The sequence below is a fragment of the Zeugodacus cucurbitae genome, chromosome 6 (genome assembly GCF_028554725.1).
Source record: "Zeugodacus cucurbitae isolate PBARC_wt_2022May chromosome 6, idZeuCucr1.2, whole genome shotgun sequence".
NCBI classification, from domain to species: Eukaryota; Metazoa; Arthropoda; class Insecta; order Diptera; family Tephritidae; genus Zeugodacus; species Zeugodacus cucurbitae.
Genome location: NC_071671.1, coordinates 44,335,212 through 44,360,844, shown reverse-complemented (window position 1 = coordinate 44,360,844; position 25,633 = coordinate 44,335,212). Strand labels below are relative to the sequence as shown.

Here is a 25,633-nt window from a genome sequence, read left to right as displayed (position 1 = left end):
AAAACATAAAAAAAATTAAATTTAATTAAATACCGCTGCTATGTATCACTACCGCTACCACTACCAACTCTACATTTTCTACTATCACTATCACATTTCTTAGAACGCGCTAACCAAAGCGAAACGATCCATTTCGTTCAAATGTAGGATGAGCAGTAACAATAATCCAGACAAGGTAGTAAAAACCAGTCAAACAAAATGTTTTCCTTTCAATACTGTGTACAAAAAATAATTATTAAAACGCGTTCTTGATGTTTTGTTGTAGTGTGAAATACTAAAATTCCAGATCTATTTGTCTAAAGAGTTCCTATCTCAAAAATAATCGCTCTCTATCTCTTTCTCCTCTGTTTGTAAATATGTTTGCCAACAACTAATAAGCTCGTTTGTTAGTACTAAATTCGGGCAGAAATAGCTAGAAGATGTGTCTAAAATTAATAAACCTTCTAGTTACTATTTTAATTTTTCGCTCTTCAACTTCTAAACCTTAATCTTATATACTATAAATCCAACTAATGACTTTATGTAACTACATATGACTCCCTCTCTTACTTTATAACTGTATAACTGCGTGTGTGTTGATTCTTTTTTTTACAGTAATTGATTCAGTAGTCGTCCTGCAGTTATCCTTTTTTGTCTATATACTATCTATGTGTATATGTGAACATATTTATATGTAGATTTGCTCTGTCTAGTCTTCTAAGCCTGCGTCTGCCATATCAATTTACATAAAATAAAAATCTTATCTATATCGTATCCAATTGTATTCGTTTGTAATATCTGATATATTTATATGTATATATACATGTTTCGTAACTCTGTGTGTGACCTGTCTACGTCTTCTTTCCAGTGTCATTTAGCTACCTTTATCTATATATCCATATGTTAATTTATATGTTATTTTTAAGTTACAAGAGACATGTTATTTTTACCCTTTAGGTGTTATCTGTCACTCTAAATCCCATTACATTTCGCCAATACAACAATAACAATAACTAACAAGACTAAAGTGATATTTGCGTAACTGCCAAATGAAACCGTAATGAAATCGTATTTTGTTATTGGATTTTAGTTTTGATTTTATGGGATTTGTATGGGACTCGAATTGCACAGTTATTTAAGATTCAAGTGAAAAATAGTAAAAATAAACAAATGGTTTGAAGCTAAATATCTGAGGTTAGAAAATTTCCAAAATATTCTTTTCAAGTGGAAAAATGTCAAAAAGTACGTAGGTTGAGCTTGTGGTTAGAATTGATCAAATATTTTAATTCGAAATTGGCTTTGTTTAATTGAACCTGACAGCATTCAATTACATATTGGCAAGGTTATAATCCGAAGCCGTTCATGGTTTAATTTATTTACGATTTACTAAACCAGTTCTTTAGTATATTTAAAGCTATGTATGTTACATTAGTGAAAATTTGTATTAAATATTTCTTCGACAGATTTGCATATGTTTGCCAAACAAATAAAGTATTTAAAAATCAATGGCTAGATTTCCAATAACTTTAATTATTCTAAGATCACTTTGTAAATTTAATTCGTTTATAATTTTACCATAACAGAGCTAACAAGGCTGCTTATAGGCTTTTCGCACAGGAGCTAATTGATCAATTAAACGGTCTTTGCTCTATTAAAGCGCTGATTTAGATCGATTTGCCATACAAAATAAAAATCTCATTATCCTACATAAATTTTTGATCGTATTTGAATCGAGTTGGAAATGAAATGCAACTCGGCGAATTGGCTGTATTTTTTTCATAAAATAGCATTAATACTACTCGACGGTAGATGTGGCTGCTGGAAATAATGGCTGTGGTTATTGAGCAAATAGCAATCAACTGTTGAAACTTTAATTTTAATTGATTAAATAATTTGGCTATGCGAAAAGGCTATTACGCCTTATCTGAAGTCTTTAGTAATTCATTTAGCCTTTTTAAAAAGCTTGCACCGAAAGAGTTTAAAAAGTTTTAAAATTTTACAAAAAAGAATTCATCCGACAAAAATCTAAAAAAATCCTTCCAAATTGCTGTTTCAAAGAAATATATTTCGTACATTCAATGCATGTTAATATCTAGGTATCTCCAGATATTATTAGTTAACCAATGTTGTGGTGTGATAATTCCACTCAATGATCGAAGAGATTATAAATCTACTCAAACCACCATAATTAGAGATGACAAAAAATCGATAGTCAATATCATCGATAAATCATAAACGTGCTTAAGATCCTATCCATGATGGCGATAGTCTGTTTTTGTAATAGAGCAGGCTGGTGCTAGAGTGTATTGTTTTGTTAGAATTTAGTAAGATATTTTTGCGAGTTTTATTTATTTTTTTATACTCTCGCAACATATGTTGCTAAAGAGAGTATTATAGTTTTGTTCACATAACGGTTGTTTGTAACACCCAAAACTAAACGAGTTAGATATAGGGTTATATATACCAAAGCGATCAGGGTGAAGAGTGGAGTTCAAATCCGAATGTCTGTCTGTCCGTCCGTCGGTCTGTGCAAGCTGTAACTTGAGTAAAAATTAAGATATCTTGATGAAACTTGGCACACTTATTTCTTGGCACCATAGAAAGGTTGCTTTCGAGTGCAAAATGAGCAAAATCGGACTACTGCCACGCCCACAAAATGGCGAAAACCTAAAACACATAAAGTGCCATAACTAAGCCATAAATAAAGCTATGGAAATAAAATTTGGTATGAAGGATCGCACTATGAAGGGGCATATTTGGATGTAATTTTTTTGGGGAGGTGGGCGTGGCCCCGCCCACAAATAGGTTTTTTATACATATCTCGCAAACCAATAGAGCTATATAAACAAAACTTTCTGCAGTCTTTTTTTTAGCCACTTCCTAATACTGTCTAAAAATGAAAGAAATCGGATCATAACCACATCCACCTCCCATACAAAAGTTAGGTTGAAAATTACTAAAAGTGGGTTAACTCACTAAGGAAAAACGTCAGAAACACTAAATTTCACATAAGAAATTGCAGGTGAAAGCTGCACTCAGATTTTTTTACAAAATGGAAAATGGGCGTGGCGTCGCCCACTTATGGGTCAAAAACCATATCTCAGGAACTACTCGACCGATTTCAATGAAACTTGGTTTGTAATAGTTTCCTTACATCCCAATGATATGTTGTGAAAATAGACCAAATCGCTTCACAACCACGCCTACTTCCTATATACCAGAACTTTGAAGACGATCTGAATCGTTTACTTTACAATATATAAAGTAAGCACTAGTGAAGATATCGGTGCAGAACTTTGCACGAATACTATGTTTATAGTGTGGCAGCCCCATTCTAAAAATCGCAGAAATCGGACCATAGGTTTTTAAGGCCCAATATATCGAACACGAGGGCCTCGGTGCTTCTAACCTAATATTATGGTTTCCAACTTTCAATGGACTTTATGGACTATATATAACGAATATGTAGGTCAAATTGTGTATTATATAATATAAATAAAGTTAAATAAATAAATTGCGAGAGTATAAAATGTTCGGTTACACCCGAACTTAGCCCTTTCTTACTTGTTTTATTTTAAGTGTGTTTCTATATTCTGTACTTTCTTCTACTTATTTAAGTAGTGATTTTGACGTAACTTTGAAGAAAAATTTTGAGTGGCTAAGTATATACGGATACAGTATCTTTTGAAGTAAATTTATATTAAACATGCTCCATAAAAATAGCTGATTCCTATAATGGTGACAGTAGTAAGCTTTGCAATAATTTCCTTTATTATCGATAGTTTGCCATCATTAATTTGATATGTAACGAGGCTTCTGAGGTGTTAGAGAATCAAAAAATTATTGAAAATATTCTCAAAATGCTCCTTAGTTTCTTAATTCGTTATTCTCTCGATCGATAAGTCTTTTAACTTTCAGTCACTTTTGTAGTTCTTTCTCGGAATTTCCGAATCGTCAATTTTGATAAGTTGTAATAATGGGTTTGTACTTTCGATAACTTCCGAAAATATCGAAAATCATTGAATATCGAATTAACAAACTATCGAGCATGATTTACTTATAGATTTTTGAATATTTATTTATATTTTATGTGTATATTTTTATAAACTATATTTTCTAAGGATTTCCTGAATAAACCCACTTAAGCGCTTGTATGATGGTGTTATAACTAAATATATATCGCATATTTTCCCAAGTATGATTAAATACCGCAGCTTATAAAATATCACGCTTTTAGTTGTGTTTTTCCTTTGAAGCGACAAGTTAAGCTTTAAGTAATGAAAAGCGCTCGTCTACGCTGTTGTGTGTGTGTGTCGTATTATTAATAGGATATAATATGGAATTAAGTTGAACTTAACTATATATTAACGAGTTGTATTATGTATCTCTTCTTTTCTCGCCATAAATATGTAAACAAATAAATTTGACTACTCTATCTTTATCTTTAATACTTTACTCGTATCTCCCGCTCTTTGTCTTTTACTGTTACATTTTTATTATGAATTTACTTTAGTGCAAACTTATAACAATCGAAAAGACTTCACCGTCGTATAATAGTTTAACATCTCATTCGACACATGTAAGTGCTCAACAATACATACTCGTACACAAATGCATACATATTTGCATATATGATGGATGTGTGTACGTGGGCGTGTGAGTGTGAGTGTGTGTTTGAATTTAAGCTTTTTATCTCCTTCGCAATGTGACAAAAGAAACTGACACTGCACTATTATGATCTATGACCTTTGTTGTTATTTTTTGTGTGGTAATTTTGCAGTTGATTGTTTTACTTGCCAAAAGGACAACAATAAAGAGAAGAATTATACAATTACACAAACAAAACAATAGGGAGTGTTATACTGTTAGATTATTTTAAACTCGAATGGTATTATTTACAAAATATATGACACTGTTATGGAGACCAAAAAATTATTTTATTTTCAGTTTTCACTGATAATAAAGGAATAAAAATAATAATAATAAAGGAATGATAATAATAAATAAATAGTTAATTCAGAGATAGATAGTAGAGTAAAATATTAATTACACTTATGAAAAAGTTCTAAATATAAATTTTATTATTTTTTTTTGTGAATTTATAAGAAAAACCTATATAGCATATGTAGATCTTAATAAAATAAAAACTTAGTCCAAGTTTCTTAATCGTGAAACACTGGATATCCTAAATAAACAATACTATAGACAAATTTCAAAATATACACTCTAATTGAAAAGTTTACAATATGTATCCAAAAACCAATCCAAAACCAAAACCACTATATCTTCCATCATCATCTGATCCATTCCAAATCCATTGATTGATGCGATGTGTGGGAAGTACGCCGTCTTGTTGAAACCAATTGTCGCCGAGATCAGGAGCTTCAATTTAAGGCATCAAATAGTCGGTTATCATGGTGCGATAACGGTCGACATTGACGGTTACATTCTCACCGGTATCATTTTTGAAGAAATATGGACCGATGATTCCACCGGACCACAAACCACACCAAACTGTTGTTTTTTCTGGATTTGTGTTTTTTTTTTTCAAATACAACTTATTTGATCGGATCTATCTGATTGAGTGGAATCAAATATTTCAGGTGAAGGCGAAATAAAAGATATCGTGTAAAATCAAGTCCGTTTCGTAAATAATAATAATATTTCAATAGATGACTCTACAATAGTGACTACAGGTCGGGGATAGGAAAGGAGAATATAAGAGCGAATGATTCTTTTGAAGTTTCTGAAAGAACACTACCCTATGGTTGGTCGCCAAGATAATATCTATTAGGAATCCAAATTCTTATAGAGATATAATAATGTTTTGGTTATATATGGGTTGAATTTCGTTCGAAATAGGTAAACTGTAATCTCGCTCCTGTACTTGGATCGGGTTCATTGCTAGTATTGAACTAGAAGTTGTTGTTCAGTAGATTTGGTAAACCGTAGATTTTGACAAGATTCGAATTTAGTTGATATGCTTATACCTTATTTGTACCAAATGAAACCAAGTTGCTGGGTAAAGAAAATGTGAGGTTATGTTATGAAAATATGGATATTTTATATATTTAGGTACCACAAACCTAACAATGGGTGTTATTAGTATTACAATTTACATAATTTATTCAATAAATTTATTTATGATAAACAAATTTAGATATTTACTTATATTATATTAACTACAAACAATCCGATTGCTGTAAATATATATGTGCATCATGTCAAACAAACATACATATTTACAAAACATATTTCAAATCTAATTGGTATACAATTTTATAACTTTTTTACATACTTTTTTAATGTACACAAAGTATTTTAATTATTTATAAACATATTTTTTAAGCAAAACTTACCATATCAACCCAGATTTTCTTATCCAAAAGCAAATACAAACATTTTGTTTTACAAACAGCAAAATTTTGAAATTGAAATTACAATACGATTGTGTTATACACCTTCTCTATCTCTGTTTCTGTCTCTGTCTGTCAACACACACACACACACATACAAATACAATGTCTCTTGTAATGGCAAATTGATTGATGATTCATCGCATGAATTCCAAACTGAACCTTTGCAGGCACTTTTGGCGGACACATACTCCCTACGTGATACCAAAGTACAAGAAAATGGAAAAGTGAGTAACAAGTATTTAATGAAACGCCACATATACTACATATCTGCATATTCTACATACTAGTTAATGCGTTAGTTGTAAAAGTGTAATAAAAATACATACAAATGGTATTGCATTTTAGTTATATAAACAAATTCTTAATGGCGTGGGAAACATACAAATATTTTATTTTACTAGTTTTATAAATTATACATACAAATACAGATATAAATATATTTTAAATATATGTAGTCCACTATATTTCGAACACTCACCTATATATCGACACATTTAAATAAATAATGGGAGTCTCAAAATGACTTAAAAGTTTAATCTCATGATAATTTCCTCTTTAGATTTACTGAAGAGTCAAGAAACAATCGTTTAAGTGCATTAAGTAACGTTAAGAATTAAGAGAGATATTAAAAAAAATAAGTTCTCTACTTCACATTTTTACCAATTTTAAGAATTCTCGCTATAATCTCCAAAACCGAATTTATCTATTTCCAGAAGAAGTCTCTCTATTTATAATGGAAAGCCATTTCCTTCTCAAAGTCTTTCTTAAATGGATTTTGCATAGGGTGTAGGAAACACAAGTTTAGTATTAGTTTAGTAAAATGGGTATAATTTCTATAAAAAACGTACACTAGTATAAAATTATAGTTAGTCCTTACCTTCCTAAAGGACACGTGTAAAAATTACCAGATTTATCCACAAGTGTTTTCCTCCTCATCTCAAACTTCTAGATTCTCTGGAATCATGTTTAGCGCGAATGAAAAGGTGATTAGACAATTTTCTTTCTAAAAAAACGTCTCAAGCTCCTAAAACACAAAAAAGCTGTTCTTTTCCCTGTAATACCATGGCTTACAAGAATCTATAACGGTGGAAATTGTATTAAATTTAATTAGATATTAGGACTAAGTCAAGCTCTTTCAAATGAGGCTTTCAGAGTTGCTCTCATGTGTAACACATCTGGTTTGGGTTAACCACAATCACAATTCATGGCTAACCAATTATTGTAAAGTCATATCTTGTGGGAGTATGTTTTAATGAAACTCTGTCGAAGTTCAGTAGCAATTTCTAGATAGCAATTCGTTAGAAGAACAATATATGCTTAATACACTTAGAAATTAAGATAAATATTTTTGGTGAATTTTGTTTATATAAATTATTTGGGAAAATGTTCTTTACTAAACAGACTTGAAATATTGAAAAAAATATTTTCTTTGAAACTAATTTACACACAACTACTTATATAATATATATGGGTTTAAGAACATCAAACACTATAAATTAATTAAATTTTAGATTACCATAAAATCACAATTTAATTTACACAAAGAATGTGAAATATTCAAAATAATACATATTTTATTGAAAATAAATAGCAAAATGTTTAGAACATTTAAGATAGTCCAATTCACACTCCAACGCACTCCACATCACACTAAATTCTTTACTTAAATCTGAACCTCACATAAGTGATTGATTAATTACATATAGTAAGTAGTACACCGACTTGTACTGTTATTTTGTTGGATTTTTGGAAAAAAAACACATCTTAGAGTTCACCCAATTACCGGAGCAAAATCTCCAATTGAGCGGTCACAATTCCTATTTCAACGTATTCAATTAAACTTATACAATTATCTCGATTTACATTTTGAAAATACTCGAAATCACCACTTTTTCCCCATTGCCACACACGTTACTCCTAACTTAAATATGTAGCTCACAAGTAATATTTTTAGAAAAGTAGCAAAACAATTATTTAAATTAATTTCAGGTCGATCTCACAGCTGGTGCTCTTGGTGAACCCTCTAAAGTTAGTTTCTGATCAAATGTTTTGAAATGTTATTAGTTTCTTTTGAATTTTATCAAGATGGAAGAGCTTTAAGCTTGCTGCATTTGTTGAGACTTTGATGCATTACATGCACACATACAAACATACTATTAGCTCATCTCATGAACTCTTTTACTTGTAGTATTGAAATAGTTTACTGTTTTATTTTTGAGAAGCTACACATTTACATATACCTAAAATACAAATATTGGAGATAAGATTAAAAAGCATTTATTTGAGTATTTTAAGGAAAAAAATCTTGGTCTAAAATATTTTAAAAGCTTTTCAGCTTCTTCTTTTAATATTATTTTCCTGCTTTGATTGAAATTTGAGATCTCTGATTTCCTGCAGATTTTTTCATTCATTTACCCCTGTATATATTATTCCAGTATTTATTAGTAAGCTCATTATATTTATATATTATTGACGTTTTATACAAAAAGTGAATTCTCTGCAACATTAAGCAAAATACATTTGTTAGAAAAAAACTATTTTGTAAAATTAAATACCGCAAATATTCTATTGCTTATGAAATCTAAACCACTGACAAAAAAGTGACACAATCTAAATAAAGCTTATATTTTCAAAGCTTTTTCTGGCCTTTTGCAGTTTTCGATTAATTAAATATTATATATTTATTTATTTTTGAGAGATGGTTTAATTGGGTTTTTTATTTAAAAATTTGGAAAGAAAAAATATAAATATGAAGTGCTCTTTTTCACTGAAGGCTTATAAAGTCATGGCATATATTCACATAAAAAACATTTGAGCATATTTTTTTTGAAAGTGCCATTCATTTTCTACACGTACAAATATCTGTTGGTAAAAAATAAATAGCTTAAAAAATAGGTCGCAGGTCATGTAAACCAATATAACGATATATATTATATTTATAAAAATAAAATAAAGTCGTATTAATTACACGATTTCATGAACGATTGCATCCATTTTGATGAGCATTGTTTGTTTGGCTTCCACCGCTGCAAAAAGATAGAATAATAATTAATAAAATATCAGAAAGATGTACTTAAACATTTTGATCTAGGATTTCTTAGAAAATATTCCGATTGAATTGTTATCAAAAATTAAAAGAAAAAATAGTCACTCATTCTTCTGTAATGTGGTAAAAGTAACCGATTCAATTATTGACAAAAATAAGAGCGTTTATACTCGTATATTAGCATCCCTGTTGCTCTAATTACTACTTCAATTTGAACGATTAATTAAGTATTATTAACAATTTTTGAAAATCTCTAGACTTAAGCCGATACATTGTATACATTGTAGATATGATATGCCGTTATAATGGTCTCTCATTAAAAGGGAAATTTAAACGTTTTTGTGAAACTGTATTTGTAAATTATTTTACTTTGGAAAGCTCTTCCGTATTTGTAAATACTAATATAGTTCTAGCCTTTCCAGCTGATAAAGCATCGACAGAGATATTTCACATTATACTGTATGTTGCTAGTCATTGTCCTATCACGAGAGTTCTTGGTGAATTGCACCACATTTTTATACAAAATCAGTACAACTAAGCTACCTGAACTACATGTTTTCACCCGTTTAGAGTCATATTTATTTCGGAATTATTTCCAAATGAGTGTAACAAGTTTGGCAAATATCATAAGGGTTGGTTATTTGTGTGGAAGTTTGTAATAGACCCAAATTGCAATTTTCCCTACTATTCTTAAAATGGCTAAAATATTCTAATAAAATATTTGTAGACTGTTCATATTTTTAGTGTTCAAATACGGATTATCAAAGTAAATTGAAGTCAAGCCCTAGGTTACTTAGACTCAAACGGAAATATTTTTTTACTATTTTCTAATATTGAATATGTTAGTTGTTATGTTTTAGATCGGCGTCTCTGTTATGACAATCTCCCTTTTGATATTCCAGTGTTTACTTACACAATTAAAGTTGGCAGTAAAACTACATTTTTAGAATAATTTCCAGCAAAAAAATTACCAAAGAACATATTACTATTTTATAGATAATTAATAAGATTTTCTGTCCAGATATTCTCTAGATTTTTTCCTATCTTATTAACAAAAAAGCTTTATCTTTAAAAATGAACTTTTAGATCCCAATATTGGTACTCATAAGTTTTGTATTTTGGTGCATATTTTTTGCTTTATATAGCCTGCCCATTAGGCCATCTTATGTAGTATTACGAGAGTACCTCCTCTAAACGATCGGCATATTTTACTACTCTTATGTACATATATCAGTACGATTACTTAAACAGTATAAGGCATTGAGTTCTTTACGCAAAAATGTTATTTAATCAAATACATATTTATTCTACCTAGACACATCCTGCATTTGCTCTTGCCTCAATATATGTTGAGTAGTAACAAATCCTTGTACTTTTTCGAAAATTTAAAGAAATTCGAGTATTTACTTGTTTTATTTTTGTTATTTATTTAATTTTCAAAAACAAAAGTTATCTTTATGCACACTAAGAATACATATTTTCTTCTTCTTGTTTACATTTCTCGGGAATTTCTCAGTACTTTGAGCCAACCAAATTTTTCAAATTGTTATATATATATTTTTTTTCATTTTCTACATTACATGATATACTATTAAACTTTTTTTACTAATATTTTGTATTTAAATACAGTGGAACTTCTCTAACTCGAATCAGCATAATCCACAAAAAAACTTTGAGTTAGAGAGACTTCGAGTTATAGACATGCTTTTGTTACACGATTTATGAAATCTATAAGTGTAATATCATATTTTTTATTCGCCTCCATACGAATATAGGGACTCCTTTCTATTGTTCTTTGATGGTAAAATTTTAAATTTTGTATTATCCCCTGATCGAAAAGTTCGATTTGTGGAAGGACATTTGTATGAAATTTATAGAAGCCAATTCAAAAGTTCGAGTTAATGCAGTTCCACTGCCCAGCTGGAAATTTGGTAAATATTAAAATAGCTTAAGTCGAATTATGTTCTCTGCAGCAAAGTGTGTTATTCTGATAAATTGACAAAAGGCTGTGTATATTATTTGAAAGAGTGCCGTAGATTAAAAAACTTCAATTAGCATTATATTAAAAATTAAATTTTTTTCTAGTATTTTACTAAAACCGAAAATACCTATGTACATACCTTAGCTTAAGTCGACTTATGCCATTTTTGCTTATTTACGCTCCAAATTCAGTAAAGCTGCTCTGTGCTTATAAGTAGTTACGTCTATATTCTAAAAACACATGATAAGGTTCACTGCTCTATACTGTTATATATTTGAGTGACTATATACTTACATATACTTTACAAGATTCACTAAATTAAATTTATACAAGTCACGTACAACGTGTATATAGAAATCAATGATTTTACAACCGAGAAAAATCCAATTTTCATGATTGCATTTGCATTTAGAATTTAAAAAAAAATCTCATCACTTTCGCTATGCATACAAATCTAAGCGTGCATATGCATTTATTTTGCTTGTGTTTGCGTATTTCTGCTAATTCCGTTAATCCTTGAAATTCCTCTACACCTACTACTAATACCACTAATGCTACACTAATAAACTCGGCTAATGCTTATGCCATTCTATGCTATGCTGTGCTGTGCTTTGCTATTTATTTTATGATTCCCATATAATTCTGCACATATACCACCCGTACTGTTATTAGCACATATTAACGCTTGCAAAATCACGCATTTCACTTGCTATATACACATATTTATATTATATTTATTATTATTATATATACATATACAATCTTATTTACTACCTAATGCTATGTAGTGTTCGTATGTTGCCACACACATATTCCCCACAAAAGCTTTGCACCAACAACTTTCAGCTCTGCATTTCGCTTGTCAAAGTCACCTCAATCACAGTTTTGCCGTTGAGTAAATTGTTTTTGCTTTCTATTTTAATTGCTGTTTACCTTAAATGATAATTATAAAATATAAATAAATAAATAATAATTGCAGCAATTACTGCCAAATGGAATGTTTTTGCACAAATCCAAAAATTAAATCGTAATCTGTTTGTAAATAATTCATGTTCACCTCAGAACAGAAAAAAAATATCACTTTGTAATTAAACTAGTTTAGTATTTGCATTGCTTATGAAATACATACATACATTTCAACATATTTACTTCATCAATGTATTTGTGTTGGAACTAATCGTTTGTTTTGTTCTCGTCTTTCGTTCGTTATTCCGCCGACGCAAAGGTTTCACTCACCGATTCCGATCCATCACAGTTCCGTGATATTTTTAATTTGGGCGATTACGAGCTGAAGCAGCATCAGCCGCTGCGTTTGAAGAAGAAATTTTATGAATTTTATACAGCGCCAATAACAAAGTTCTGGGCAGATTCGGTAAGTAAAAAGATAAAGATTGACTTCAATTATATTTAACTTTTTACAGAAAACTAGTGTTTAAGAGATTCCTATATTTCAGTATAAAATAATTTATATATTGCGGTCACACAGTAAAGATAATGAATTTACCAAATCCAATTCGGCCAATTTAGTATTTGTCTTCTGAAAATCACATCGTCAGTTCTATTTCAATTTCCAATTTCCTTCCAACCACCAATTAGCTTCGAGATTTTTGTTTGTTTAAAGCTCTCACTTTATTGCTTGTTCGTGAATTCTTAGCCGAAAACTATACTGTAACGATGCCCCAACCTCAATTTTAAAACATAAAGAGGTCCGTCGTTTCACAAGCATACAGAAAATCGCTAAAAGACTCAAAAGCTATCGCAAAAATCAACTTTGGTGAATGCCACGATGAAGACTTGGAAGAAGTGCTAATACGCACTATCGAAAGGGGACTATTTTAACGGCAAACAAATTTTTTAAACAAATGAAAATTCCCTAAATTTTAACACATATCCTTTATGCAAAAGCTAGAAAATCCCACGGTGCTGTTATAAATCTCCTATTTCTTAAAGATCACTATTCAAGAATGTGTATTTCCCAGAAGGATATTAGCTCCATTTAACTACTAAGAATATGTAGTTAGGCTTAGATCTTAGCTCTTGGCTTCTAGGTTTCTAGCTTAGATGCTATTATTCTTTATTCTTAACTGACAAAAAGAGTATCTGTTTCCCAATTACTGATAAATATTACGTGGAAAAAATTCGTCTAATATATTACACCCGGGGGTCTAAAATTGGCAGCTTCCAAAATACTTAGCTCAGGTTCACTGTCTTAATAATATTATATTATTCGAAATTCAAGGAGGGAAAATTACCATATTTTTGAGTAGAGAAAAAGAAGTACAATTGATTCCTACGATGAACTTTCAATTCTCAAAACTTCCGATTGTCACTATTTCGTGGTTGTAATTGGTATAATAAAACTACTAGGAAATAACCTTTATATAAGTGATATATTTTTAGAAGACATTTAAAAAAACCTTATTTTGTCTCTAAAGACCCACATAGCTGACAGCGATAATAGTACTTTAGCTATTTGATTTCAAAGCATTATAAGATATATGTACCATTGAAAAGCTAATTGAAAGGAATAGAAGGAGAAAGAATAATTCTTGCATTCCTATGAGCCTTTCTAAGGGATCGTACATTGTCAGTGAGTGTAATCGAAAACGAAGTTTAGTAGAATTTTTTTTTAATTTAATATCAGTCTCAGTTGTTGCTTTCGTTATTCAGAGTAAGATTTTTGTAGTTAAAAACCCTACTGATTTCTAATTTCCGCTTTCTTATCTCAACTTAAATCTCCCGTTCTAATAGTTTGTATGTATTTACGATTTCTTCTCGCCGCAGATTGCCTACATGTTTTTTCTATTCATGTTCACCTACACCGTGCTGGTGAAGATGGGTCCGACGCCGCGTTGGCAGGAAGTCTACTCAATCGCGTACATAGCCACATTGGGTTTTGAGAAAATACGGGAAATTATCTCCTCAGAACCGGTGGCCATAACGTAAGTAAAACGTTTAAATGGACAAAAGCGCTTATTAGATTTTATTTTCAACTTCTTTTATTTATTTATTTTTTTTTTTAATCTGCTTTAACCGTTAAGTAGCTGTGTGAGCGCATATGTTCACATAAGCCAAAGTGTTAATGTGTATTTAATCGCATGCGGTTTGCCTTTAAAAGTAACTGTTAAGTGCTACTTTGCGTTTTATGCTTGACCATTTTCGTTCACGTTTTCACATGCAATTGCTGTTAAGTTGATTTTTCACGCTGAATTAAATTCTTCTCATATTACTTGTGCAATCCGCATTTCTTTTTGTTTTTGTTAAAGTGCTTGAAAACATATATTTAAACGCCGTTTGCTCAAAGCCTGCTGTTTGCTTTCATTCTTCTTTTCACAAATTTCTCTCTTTTGCTTTCTTTCTTTTTTTTCGTTTACACCCACAACAGCCATAAATTTGCGGTCTGGGCCTGGAATATGTGGAATCCTTGCGATGCAGCCGCTATTATCTTGTTCCTGATCGGTTTATCGCTACGCTTTCGACCCAACACAATGGATATCGGACGCGTGATTTACTGTGTGGATAGTATTTATTGGTATTTGCGAATACTCAATATTTTGGGTGTCAATAAGTATTTGGGTAAGTGAGAGCAAATATTTATTTCATCAGTGAAATACACAACCATACACATATATATATGTACTTATGTTTATGTAATCGTAGATGGTATTATGGTATTTAGTAAAAGCATTTCTTTTTAATGACTATTAGGGTGGTGCAGTTTTTGTAAGTGTTTTTGTTTTTAAGATACATAGAACTGTTGCAAAAACATTTGAGAATCTACACATGGGTATTTGACAAAAAGATACTCAACAAAGTCTTTTTTTCATTGTCCAACCTAACCTAAATCAAGATTTTGACTTTAAACCTCGCTCATGCATCGATACTTTTCGATTATTTGTCCTTAAAAAATTTAATTCATCGACAAGTTTTAACTAAGCAAGTCAAGCATTTGGTTTTATGACTGGTATTAGACCCTAAATTCTTCATTCTTGGTCCAAGAAGAAGTACGATGAGCTTCTATTATTTCTCTTTTTATTTTATGCAAAATTATATTAACTATTGATATTTAAAAAAAAAAATGATAATTTAAAAATTAAAACGGTAATACAAATTTAATACCACCCTAATTTTTATACGGACATGTGTACTTTAATCGCTTTCTGAAAAATTCAATCGATTTTGATGTAATGTATGCTTACGGTTTGATTACACCAGCAGTGATAGCGATTTAAAAATAAAGTGGTTTTAATTACTGAAGAAATATAACGGTAATATGTCGTCATTAAATTCAGGTTACTGCATTATGAGTCTTACTTCGTATTTAGACCCGTACTTACTGCGTCTAATTAAATTCATTTATATTTTTGGGTTTATTAATATTCACGCGTTGCTACCCTTTTTAAAGCTTCGAGCTCATTATTTTCGTCACTATGCAAATGACGTCACCGGTGAAGTGGCGTATAACGGTTAAGCTACTGCATGAATTTTTTTATGAATATTATTATTTTCTATGAAGCTTAAAGTACTCTTTAAAATCAAATGTTTCAATGAATGAGTAATGATTTATGCGCTACATATAAAAATACTTCCATGTAATTATCATTAATAGTATTTAAGAGCCAAAATGCAACTTTCTCTTTTTATATGTATTATATTAAATTTTTTGAGCACGAAAATAAATTTAAAAAAAGCTTCAGCGAATTCGAAATATGTTCAAACCCTCATATACTTCTGAAAAAGTTGGGAAAAAGGAAAATATGGCTGAAACATGTCATTAATCAATTTGCCCTAGAGTTCGATCAAATCTTCACAGAGCTAACCAGTAAGATTTTAGTATTAAAATGTTACTCTATTTTCTTCTACGATTCTATTGGTCAAGAATTTGGGTAAGCGATAGTCAGCCATAATCAGTAGTCGGTTTTTCTGTGAGTATCACTTCATGGTCTTACATTTTCAGGAGTACTTAACTAAAATCATTTGTGATTAGATTAAAAGCTTCGACTTATTTAAAGCTAGATATAGAAACCTGACCAGGACTGGCCTCAAACAGATCAGTATTATATTAATATGTAATCACAAAAGAATTTTCACTGCTACATGAAACGGCCTTAAAATGTTGATCAAGCTGCTGTTCTTGTTGCAGAAAATATTATCGATGGCAGTCTAAGTCGAAGAATTACCATTGATTCATTTGGCTTAAGCCTTATAACGGTACTTAAGTCGGTAACCTACCATCTACTTAATATAACTTCACATAGTTATTGTACAAATTTTCGTCAGAAGAATCATAAAAATATCTTTGTTTCGCCACTTTCACCATTTTACTTACATTTTCATTCTACTTTCAGGTCCACTGGTCACTATGATGGGTAAAATGGTTAAGAACATGATTTATTTTGTGGTGCTCTTAGCTGTGGTGCTAATGAGTTTCGGCGTCAGTCGTCAGGCCATACGGCATCCGGGCAATGAGCCAACATGGGGTTTAATTAAAGAGGTAAGTAGCTGCCACAGAAACTCATAAAACATACAGTATCCGTTCGTTCGTTCGTTTATTTTTTCGGTTCGTTTTTCCTCCCATTTACTTAGTGCTCTACATAGTTTTCGGTTACTTTGTTGTTATGTTTCATTTGTTCGTTGCTTTGTCGGTTGGTTTTTGTGAGAATTTCTGTTTATTTTTCACACATACAATTTTCAACTTTCCCGTTACATACATAGCAAAATGGCGAAAATGTGTGGAACGTTATCAACCCACACACACAGACATGCATACAAATAACGGTGAATTTTTGCTACAAAGTGTGAGTGTGTCCTTTTTTTAGTGTTGAAATACATACTTGAGTAGAGGTTTTCGCAGGGGGTATGTGAATATGTACAGTTAAGGGACATACCAGTTGCTCAAGGAATTTAAGATAAAATGAAAGAGAGAATCAGAGTTCCGAAATTAATAAAGACTAGATTTAAAATATCACTAATGATATATACAAATTTGTTTCCTTCCAAGTGTAAAACCTAGCTTTTGTAATACAATATACTGGTGGATCCTTCTCAACTCAATGTGAGATTATAAGTGAAAGCACCTGAGCCTGTTCTATCGAACATTAATATGATTTATATCTTGTTTCCTTCGTAGTATTTCCATACCTGGTTTAAATCGTAATCAATTCAATTAATTCTCATTTGCTTTTCAAAATATTTCTTTCAAAATATCTTTTAAAATTCCAACTATTTATTGTTGCCATAAAAGAGCTACATTATCCCCATAGCTATCCAGAGTGCTCGTAAATAGTGGCAAAAGTTTTAATACCCAAAAATCACATAATTCTTTATTGTACAATTTTAATGACTTGGGCCAAATACGCTTTTAGCTGGAGCTGAGCTGAGCTACAAATATTTATATTAAATTTCAATGCGATTAGCAATAAACTTAGCTCAGCCTTTGGATACTCGGTTTTATATAGCTCAGTTATAGAGCTCAGTTTATGAAGGCATGAATCAAAGTATATTTTATGGTTAAAGTTCATTTTAATAAAGCGTCGAATATCAGCGAATTTCAAGAAAAAAATCCAAATTTGAAATCGATTAGTAAATATTTGAGAAGGTTACCTTTTTAGCATGTGGTTTCGATCGGGATCGTTAGAGGCTCTCCAACGATCATTCTGTGCTCCTAAATCATTAATGAATATTTAGATTAATATTCTAGGTTGTATAAGATGATGATTTCTCTGCTCGTAAAACATGAAGATTGAAGCGGACTTCAGTTTTTGGACAAATTTATTTAAAGTAAATTTTAATTATTTAAATTTTTACTATTATATAATGAATCTCGGTAACAATAACAATCATGTAACAACCTGAATTGGGTTAGAACATTCTTGAATCACTTTTCACTGATCACTTTCAGGCCCTGATTATAAACAATCTACGTTTTTACGTTCTTGATTTTTTACTTTGAATCCCAAATCAGGCATAAGATGCTGGGCTCATGAAATGATCTCGTGATTATTGATGCTAATTAAAAATGCATGATGAAATGCTAGAGCGGACAACGTTTTATAAGACAATGTATTGCTTTCGCCTCCGACACTATATTTTTATACTCTCGCAACAATGTTACTAAGAGAGTATTATAGTTTTGCATTGTTTTGATTCCAAATTTAGCAATTTTTTTTATTTCGAAATTGGTGCTTGGCAACACTATAGTCTGCTGTTGGGTTTAGCTATCTTTCGTCATTATTCTTACTTTTATGTGGCCCTTTTCGTTGCCTATTTCTTCCAATTCGAATATTATGGTAGCTAGGTAGCTCAGAGAATACCTCTATGATTCCAACGCGGCACATACATATGTATATAGAAACGATATTTTCTGCGCTCCATCAGTTCTCGATTCTTTCTGAGAAAAGGAGAGTTATTGAGAGACCATCTTATAATAAATTGCAACAGACCTTCGCATAAAGGTTCACTAGCATTAGAAAATGCGGATACTTATTTAGACCTCCCTATAAATTTATAAGATAAGTTCAGAATCAAGTTAAAGCTATGAATGTAATATGTATGTGTGAATCTGAGTCAACGGTGGAAATTAAACTAAACTATTTACACATGATACAAGAACTTCTCTAACTGTGAATTGTGTTTTGTAATATTTTTTCATATTTGTAATAGCAATTTTTTTATTAACAGTGTTTGTAGAAAAGTTTATATAAAATATATTTAAGCAAAGCGTTATATATAGTTATAAATAATGGAGTACATACATAAGTACATATATATTTTTGAAAATAATGCTAGTAATTTGCCAAACTAATATGCAACCATGTACATACATACGTATATGTCACATAATATACTTATATACATAGTACATTATATTTAACAGTTGAAGAAAGCGAGCAGCGCATATTGATCTTGTATTTCTCTCTTTCAATCGTTTCTGCTTCTAATTCTTCTTGTCTTTTGTCAATATTGCCAACAACAATTGAAATTGAAAAAAACAAAAATGATACAAAAACGATGTTAACTACACGCACTTACTCTTTCACACTCATGTAAAAAAAATCTGCACCCATTTACATTTTCATTTTTATTTTGAAACTTTTAAACGCCTCATTTTGGCACCCCTCACATATATACACACACACGCACTTCTCTCATGCACTTACTCTCGCACGCCAGTTGATCGCCGGTTCGATTATAGCGCCCGGCTTTCTCGGCGCCCTGGGTCATAATAGTCGTTCGCATAATGCTCGCATACCCGGTTATGGACAGGGCGGCTTGCATCGTTCTTCATCGGCTACTACAACAACTACAAGCACAACCACATCTACAACTACAACAACATCAACAACAACATCGTCGGCAATACCACAAGCAACGCCAAATTTGTCTAAATCCGACATTTTGAACACGCTGAGCGGCAATTTGACAAATGTACACAGATAATTAACCATAGATTCCACCCAGATCGCTGATTATATGCAAGATGAAAAAAGAAAAACCATTAAATAATTATATTCATACTTAGTTGTGTCATAATAATGTAATGATCGTCTATTGTCTTTTAGCGGAACGCCAATGTCTGTTTTTTTTCCATGTGTATGTCAATTAGCGGTTCTCTCCTTTGTTTTCTTTCGCTGTCCCCTTTTTTCGATTATTTATGCCTTGCGTGGAATTTTTTGTTGTGCTTAACGGTATTTACATATGTATGTATGTATGTAGATGTGTATATAGAGCGCCTGATACTTATAGAGTTAAAGATCTTAATAAAACCAAATAGCTCTCTTAACAAATTTCTCAAGTTTTTATTAATTTCATTTTGATTATTACGAATTTTACGTCGAGTTTATTTTGTTCTCTATAAAGAAATTCTAATTAGTTGAGGCCAAAAAATAAAATTTCTAGAAAAGGCAAATAAAAGTAATCAGTTAGGTTAATCCGCCTAAAAGTATGCTAGTAAAAGTAATATTTGTTCTAGAATGGAATTCCATTAAGATCGATTATAATATTCACACAGCTCTTGATATCCCTATGGTAAAGAAGGAGACAGAGGGCAGCAGAAATAAATGTAAATCTAAACTCCGTGAACACCCAAACCAATTGGCCAATGCTTTGGTATATTCCTGTCGCACTTCGTTGAAAACAGAGATCTACCAGCCCACTAGAGAACAACACTATACCAAGACAACGACATTCTTTAGCTGGTCTAGTTTTCAATAGGTTTAAGATGAAGATTTTAATATAATAAATATTAGGCTTTAAGCGAGCAGATCCAATAAACAAAGAAATATTGAAGACAAAACGAAAAATAGGTCGCTTTGAAATGAGTTCTCTTCTCGTACTCTAAGCGACTGAGAAGAATCAATCCGACCACGTTGCCTTTTAATGTATATAAATAACGAAAGGAGAGATTTATTGATGCGAGTATAGTAGTACAATTCCCCAGTTTCAATATTTTTTGCCAAATGGACTCAAACACTACTTTATCCTATTGGGTATATGTATAATAAAAATTAAGGGACAATTAATAATATAGCTAAATTCTAGCGCTAGTGCGCGTTTATGGTGATTTCAGGCTGTTAGCTCCTAGCAGACTCTAGCTAGCTTGAAAAAGAGTCCAAAAGTAAATGCTCCTGCATCTGATTACTCCTCAAATCCTAACAAGTTGGGTATTGTGTCCATTCCACACGCCATTGATATGATCCGCCGTGAGGTAAGATCTGTCTACTATACAACAATCTATATAAGGTTGAAACGGCCCTATGCAGATTACGCTTTTATGATGAGTTTGGAATCCCTTCATGAAATAGAAATAACGCTTTTACATCTCTGCCCGGATATCTATAACCTATCTCTAACTCATACAAAGAGTAAATATATTACTTTGGATGAACAACGCCTCAATTTGAGTCAAAATTAAATGTTGAATGGGTAGAAATGGAAGAGATGAACCCAAAATTTAGGCTACTTAAGAAAATGTTCCAAATTACCGATTCTATTACATAATTCATACAAAATAGAAAACCCAAGAAACTGTCTTTGATATGATACTCCAAAATGTATCGAAGATATTAGTTATCCTCAGGTCTAATATCTTCCTCAGATGTTAAATACTTAAATACGTTTCTCTACAGTAAATTATTGAGATGACAAGGAAGAAGCAACCCTGTTATTTTGATGTTTTTGATAAAGAAAGTAGTTTGTCTTCCATAGTAGTTTTAAAACCGTTTCGATTTTTGTGGATACTTTGAAACATTTAGTTTTTAGAAAATGTCGGCACAGAGTGCGGATTCAATAAGATAGAATAGTTTTACTCGCGGTATATGTTGACATGATACCTGTCACAATAATTAAACATTGATCAATGTCGATGTTGAGTTGAGTAATGTTTGCGAATCGACACAAAAGATGGCGCACCCTGTACATGTCTCTGCAAGGTGAAGCCGTATTAGATAATTATAATTTCATTAGAATATGATGAAAACAGTAAATGATACATGAATATAAAGCTTTTGCATGCAATCGCCTAGCCAACTATGTGAATAATATAATAATATTCTACGAAATCTTGAAATCCTCTACTAACTAGTTGAAAACTCATTCATATATATGTATGTGTGTACTCTATTATGAATTTCTATGTATCTGTAAATAGTATATATAATTTAATGTGTCTTTTCAACTATCATTTACCACTTGCTTACACGCTCGCTTACTCTACCAACTATTTTATATCTATTTCTAGAAGTACAAACAGCCACATATAACTTACACAACCATTTTCTCACCGCCCACAAAAAATAGTAATGCCCAATTGCGTTGATTTATTTAGAAATTGTTTTGCATTTTGCTTTTGTTGTAGTGCTTTCGTGCACTTTTCGCCTAAGCTTTCGACCACAGCTTTCACCATTTAATGGAGTATCTGCATATTTATCCCATCTTTCTACAACTTAACGCTTCGGTATCTCTATTTTACAGTCTCTGTTTTACAACGCTTCCTGCACTTGTTGCCTTTGTTTTAATAAAATTTACATTTTAGAGTCATAACTTTTTGTCACCCTCCTTCCTAAATCAGTTTTCTTCCCTACGTTTTCCTTTATGTGCACATTTTCCTGAGTTTTCTTTCTATGCTATTTTCGTATGTATTTCAGCATTGTCATTTTTCATTTTGTCGCTTTTTTTAGTTCCATTTTACTGCGTCAACGCTTTTTTGTAAGCAAAAGTTCATAAATATTCCTAGTTAAATGTTCTTTGACGCTTTTACTGTCGGCGTTACAACTTGTTTGATTTTCCGTCTTCTTGTCTTTATTTTGCTTTCAGCTCCTTCTGTTGAATGTTTTCATTTGTGGGCGAGTGGGAGTTGGTTTGTGATTTTTGCATGAATTATGTTAATGCAGTTGTTGAGTACTTTGTCTTTATGATGGCAATACGTGAAGGTGCTTATGTACTACATTGTATAAATATATATCAAATATATTTTGCTGTATATGTAGGTAAAAACATTTATGTGCACGAGAAACATTTTTAGGCTTTACAGAATTTAAGAAACTTCATTTAATACTTGACATCATAATATGACTGTTGACAACTCACTGAGATGACAGAAGCGAAAACAACTAGAAAGGAAAACATTTTATTTGAAAAGACAACCTACAATATCGCTTTAGGATCCTGTTTTACGATGTTGAATCTATCTATATTCCATTGATCATTAGAAAAAACCTTAACTAAGACTATGTATAATCTTGATGTGCTCAACAAATGTGTGTTTTCAATAAAGAAACTTCAAGGATAGCTCAACTGCTGTTGCTTGGTATGTCAGAACCACTTAATAGGGAAACCTCTGAAAATAGAAAGTTTTGTTTCCATTTTGCTCTAATATATAATTAATGTCCCGATTTTCAACTCAGAACTCATGTTTCTAAAAAGTTTTTAAACCTTTTCCGGAAAGCTTGTACATACCCATAGGTGCCTAACAATAAACCACCAGATCAAACAAAGATCTGAAAAGGATATATAAAGATTGGATATAATTTTGAAATTTGTCAGGATTCAACCATTCGATAGCAATATGTTTCGTCGCTTGGTCTTCAGACGATGTTAGTATGGGTTTATTATATTGTGTTCAGCTTGAGCATTGATACAATTTACAAAATAACCATACTATATCGATAAATTTGTGTATTCCCCAAAAGAGAATTGCAGATGCAATCCGTTTTTGCTTCGATTATTCGAGATATATAATATACTTGTATTCTATATGTTATCTAGTTGTGATCACCGCATCTACTTTATTTTAAGAGACAATCTGGCGGATATAATATCCAAGATTTACTTTGAGAAAAAGAAACGATTGATAATGATAAGACACCAAATGATGAATGATGATGATAATGATAAGACACCAATTAGAGAATCAGAAGAATGAGTTATCAAATTTTTAGAATCCGGAGAGAAAATTTATATTTTAATACCCTTTGAATTTATGTTCACCATAGTTTTAGATAACTGTTTGAGCTTTTCGCTAACGCATCACTGTTGTGTCTTCAAGTCTTGTGATCAGATTGTAATAATAATTATCGGTTTTATATCCATTTTATTAGTAATTCTTCTTACATAGTTTTTCGTACATAAATTAATAGCCTCATTTATTTTACTGCAAGCCAATGAAAGCTCATTTATGTGCTAATCCATCATAACCCCTCATTTAACGTTTACTGCATCGAAGAAATGAAAAAAATATATGAATATTATTACATTTAGACCTAGGCCAAACAAGTAGGACTTGCAAAGTTGTATAATAAGAATCAAGTTAGTGAATAAATAAGTTAATGAACTTGAACAGTTGATTGATTTGAGCATCTGCTCTGAGCATTTATTCATTTTGATTTCATTAGAGCGGATGTTTTGAATTTTCTATTTTCGTTTATAGTGTGTAAATAATATATGTATATAAATGTATATTTGTACCGAACCGTGCCTGCTCTGTGTTCTACTCTGCTTTCAATTGCCTACTCCCCCATATTCTCTATCTCCCTTCGCTCCTCTTAACCCGAACGACAACTATCGTCGTTTATGTTGTCTTCTTCTTGTTGTGCTGCATCTGTGCATTGGTGTAACTGTTTATCTGCTGTCTCTAGTGTTTCTCTCGACTCTGGCTCCAAGCACGCCATAATCGTTATGATCCTGTGTCACTTTGCATTCAGAATACTAATTTACTTTTGTGTCCGCTTTTTTTTTCTAATTCATTCACAGGTTTATTATCAGCCGTACTTCATGTTGTATGGTGAAGTGTTCGCCGATGATATTGATCCACCTTGCGGTGAAGAGCCTCATCAGAAGCCGTGTCCTACTGGTAAGTTTATTTGGAAATTTATTTGTTAATTATTCATTGCCTTGTTGGAAAGTAACTGTTATGGATTGAATAGTTTTAAATTTAATTGTGTATATACGTAGGTTTTCGTTGCTTAGATATTTATAGAAATTCTCGGAGAGAATAGTATTAATGAACAGTGAAGTCTTCAGTTAGACTTCGCGTCAAATTAGTGATGGATTGCCGATTTGTACTATCTCGAGATTATGTATTTTTTAACCAAAACACTGGTTTCTAAAATGCTTTGTGTTCCATATTATCATCAGGCGAAATTGCCTCAGACTATATGATCAGATTCTATAAATATTGTTATTTTATAATTCTTCCGTTATTCTAGTTGATCAAAATTATATGGGATTAACTAGATTAGATGGGTATTTTTAGACGTGTGGACCTCGAATATATGAATTTTCTAATTTATTTTCTTCCTAATAATATTTCTTTTTTTCTATTTTTTAATTAGTTGCTATTTTTCTTAACAATCTTAACTCAATACTCCTTTTTCTCACTCTCTTCAGGCCACTGGGTGACACCGATCATAATGGCAATGTACCTGTTGATTGCCAACATTCTGCTAATTAACCTGCTGATTGCCGTTTTCAATAACATTTTCAACGAAGTGAACTCCGTTTCGCATCAGGTGCGTTCCATCCAACCAAACTCACGAGATTTATGTGGCATAACTAAAAACTAATGAAAATGTTATGCAAATTCTTGATCTCTTCCTTTATGTCGCCTGCGTTAAATCCAACTGTTGCTACTGCTACCACATGCCACATGGCGCGCTTTATGGCTTCCGGGGCATCTACTGTTGCTGGACTAATGGTGGCTACAAATGGCTG

At 31.5% G+C, this 25,633-nt stretch overlaps 1 protein-coding gene across 15 annotated transcripts in view; it reads left to right on the top strand.

The window, feature by feature from the left end:
* Positions 1 to 25,633, top strand: part of LOC105209807 (transient receptor potential cation channel trpm) — a 217,511-nt gene that overhangs the window by 176,501 nt on the left and 15,377 nt on the right. For 10 of the 15 annotated variants that reach the window (XM_054233947.1, XM_054233946.1, XM_054233945.1 and 7 more), the window contains 8 exons: positions 104 to 175; positions 6,566 to 6,622; positions 12,651 to 12,797; positions 14,210 to 14,367; positions 14,811 to 15,001; positions 16,774 to 16,919; positions 24,674 to 24,773; positions 25,310 to 25,431. In XM_054233947.1, coding sequence (XP_054089922.1) covers positions 104 to 175; positions 6,566 to 6,622; positions 12,651 to 12,797; positions 14,210 to 14,367; positions 14,811 to 15,001; positions 16,774 to 16,919; positions 24,674 to 24,773; positions 25,310 to 25,431 — 993 coding nt within the window. Of the gene's footprint in view, positions 1 to 103; positions 176 to 6,565; positions 6,623 to 12,650; positions 12,798 to 14,209; positions 14,368 to 14,810; positions 15,002 to 16,773; positions 16,920 to 19,597; positions 19,853 to 24,673; positions 24,774 to 25,309; positions 25,432 to 25,633 lie in introns of all 15 variants that reach the window. The other 5 variants (XM_054233950.1, XM_054233939.1, XM_054233951.1 and 2 more) reach the window with 4 other exon arrangements.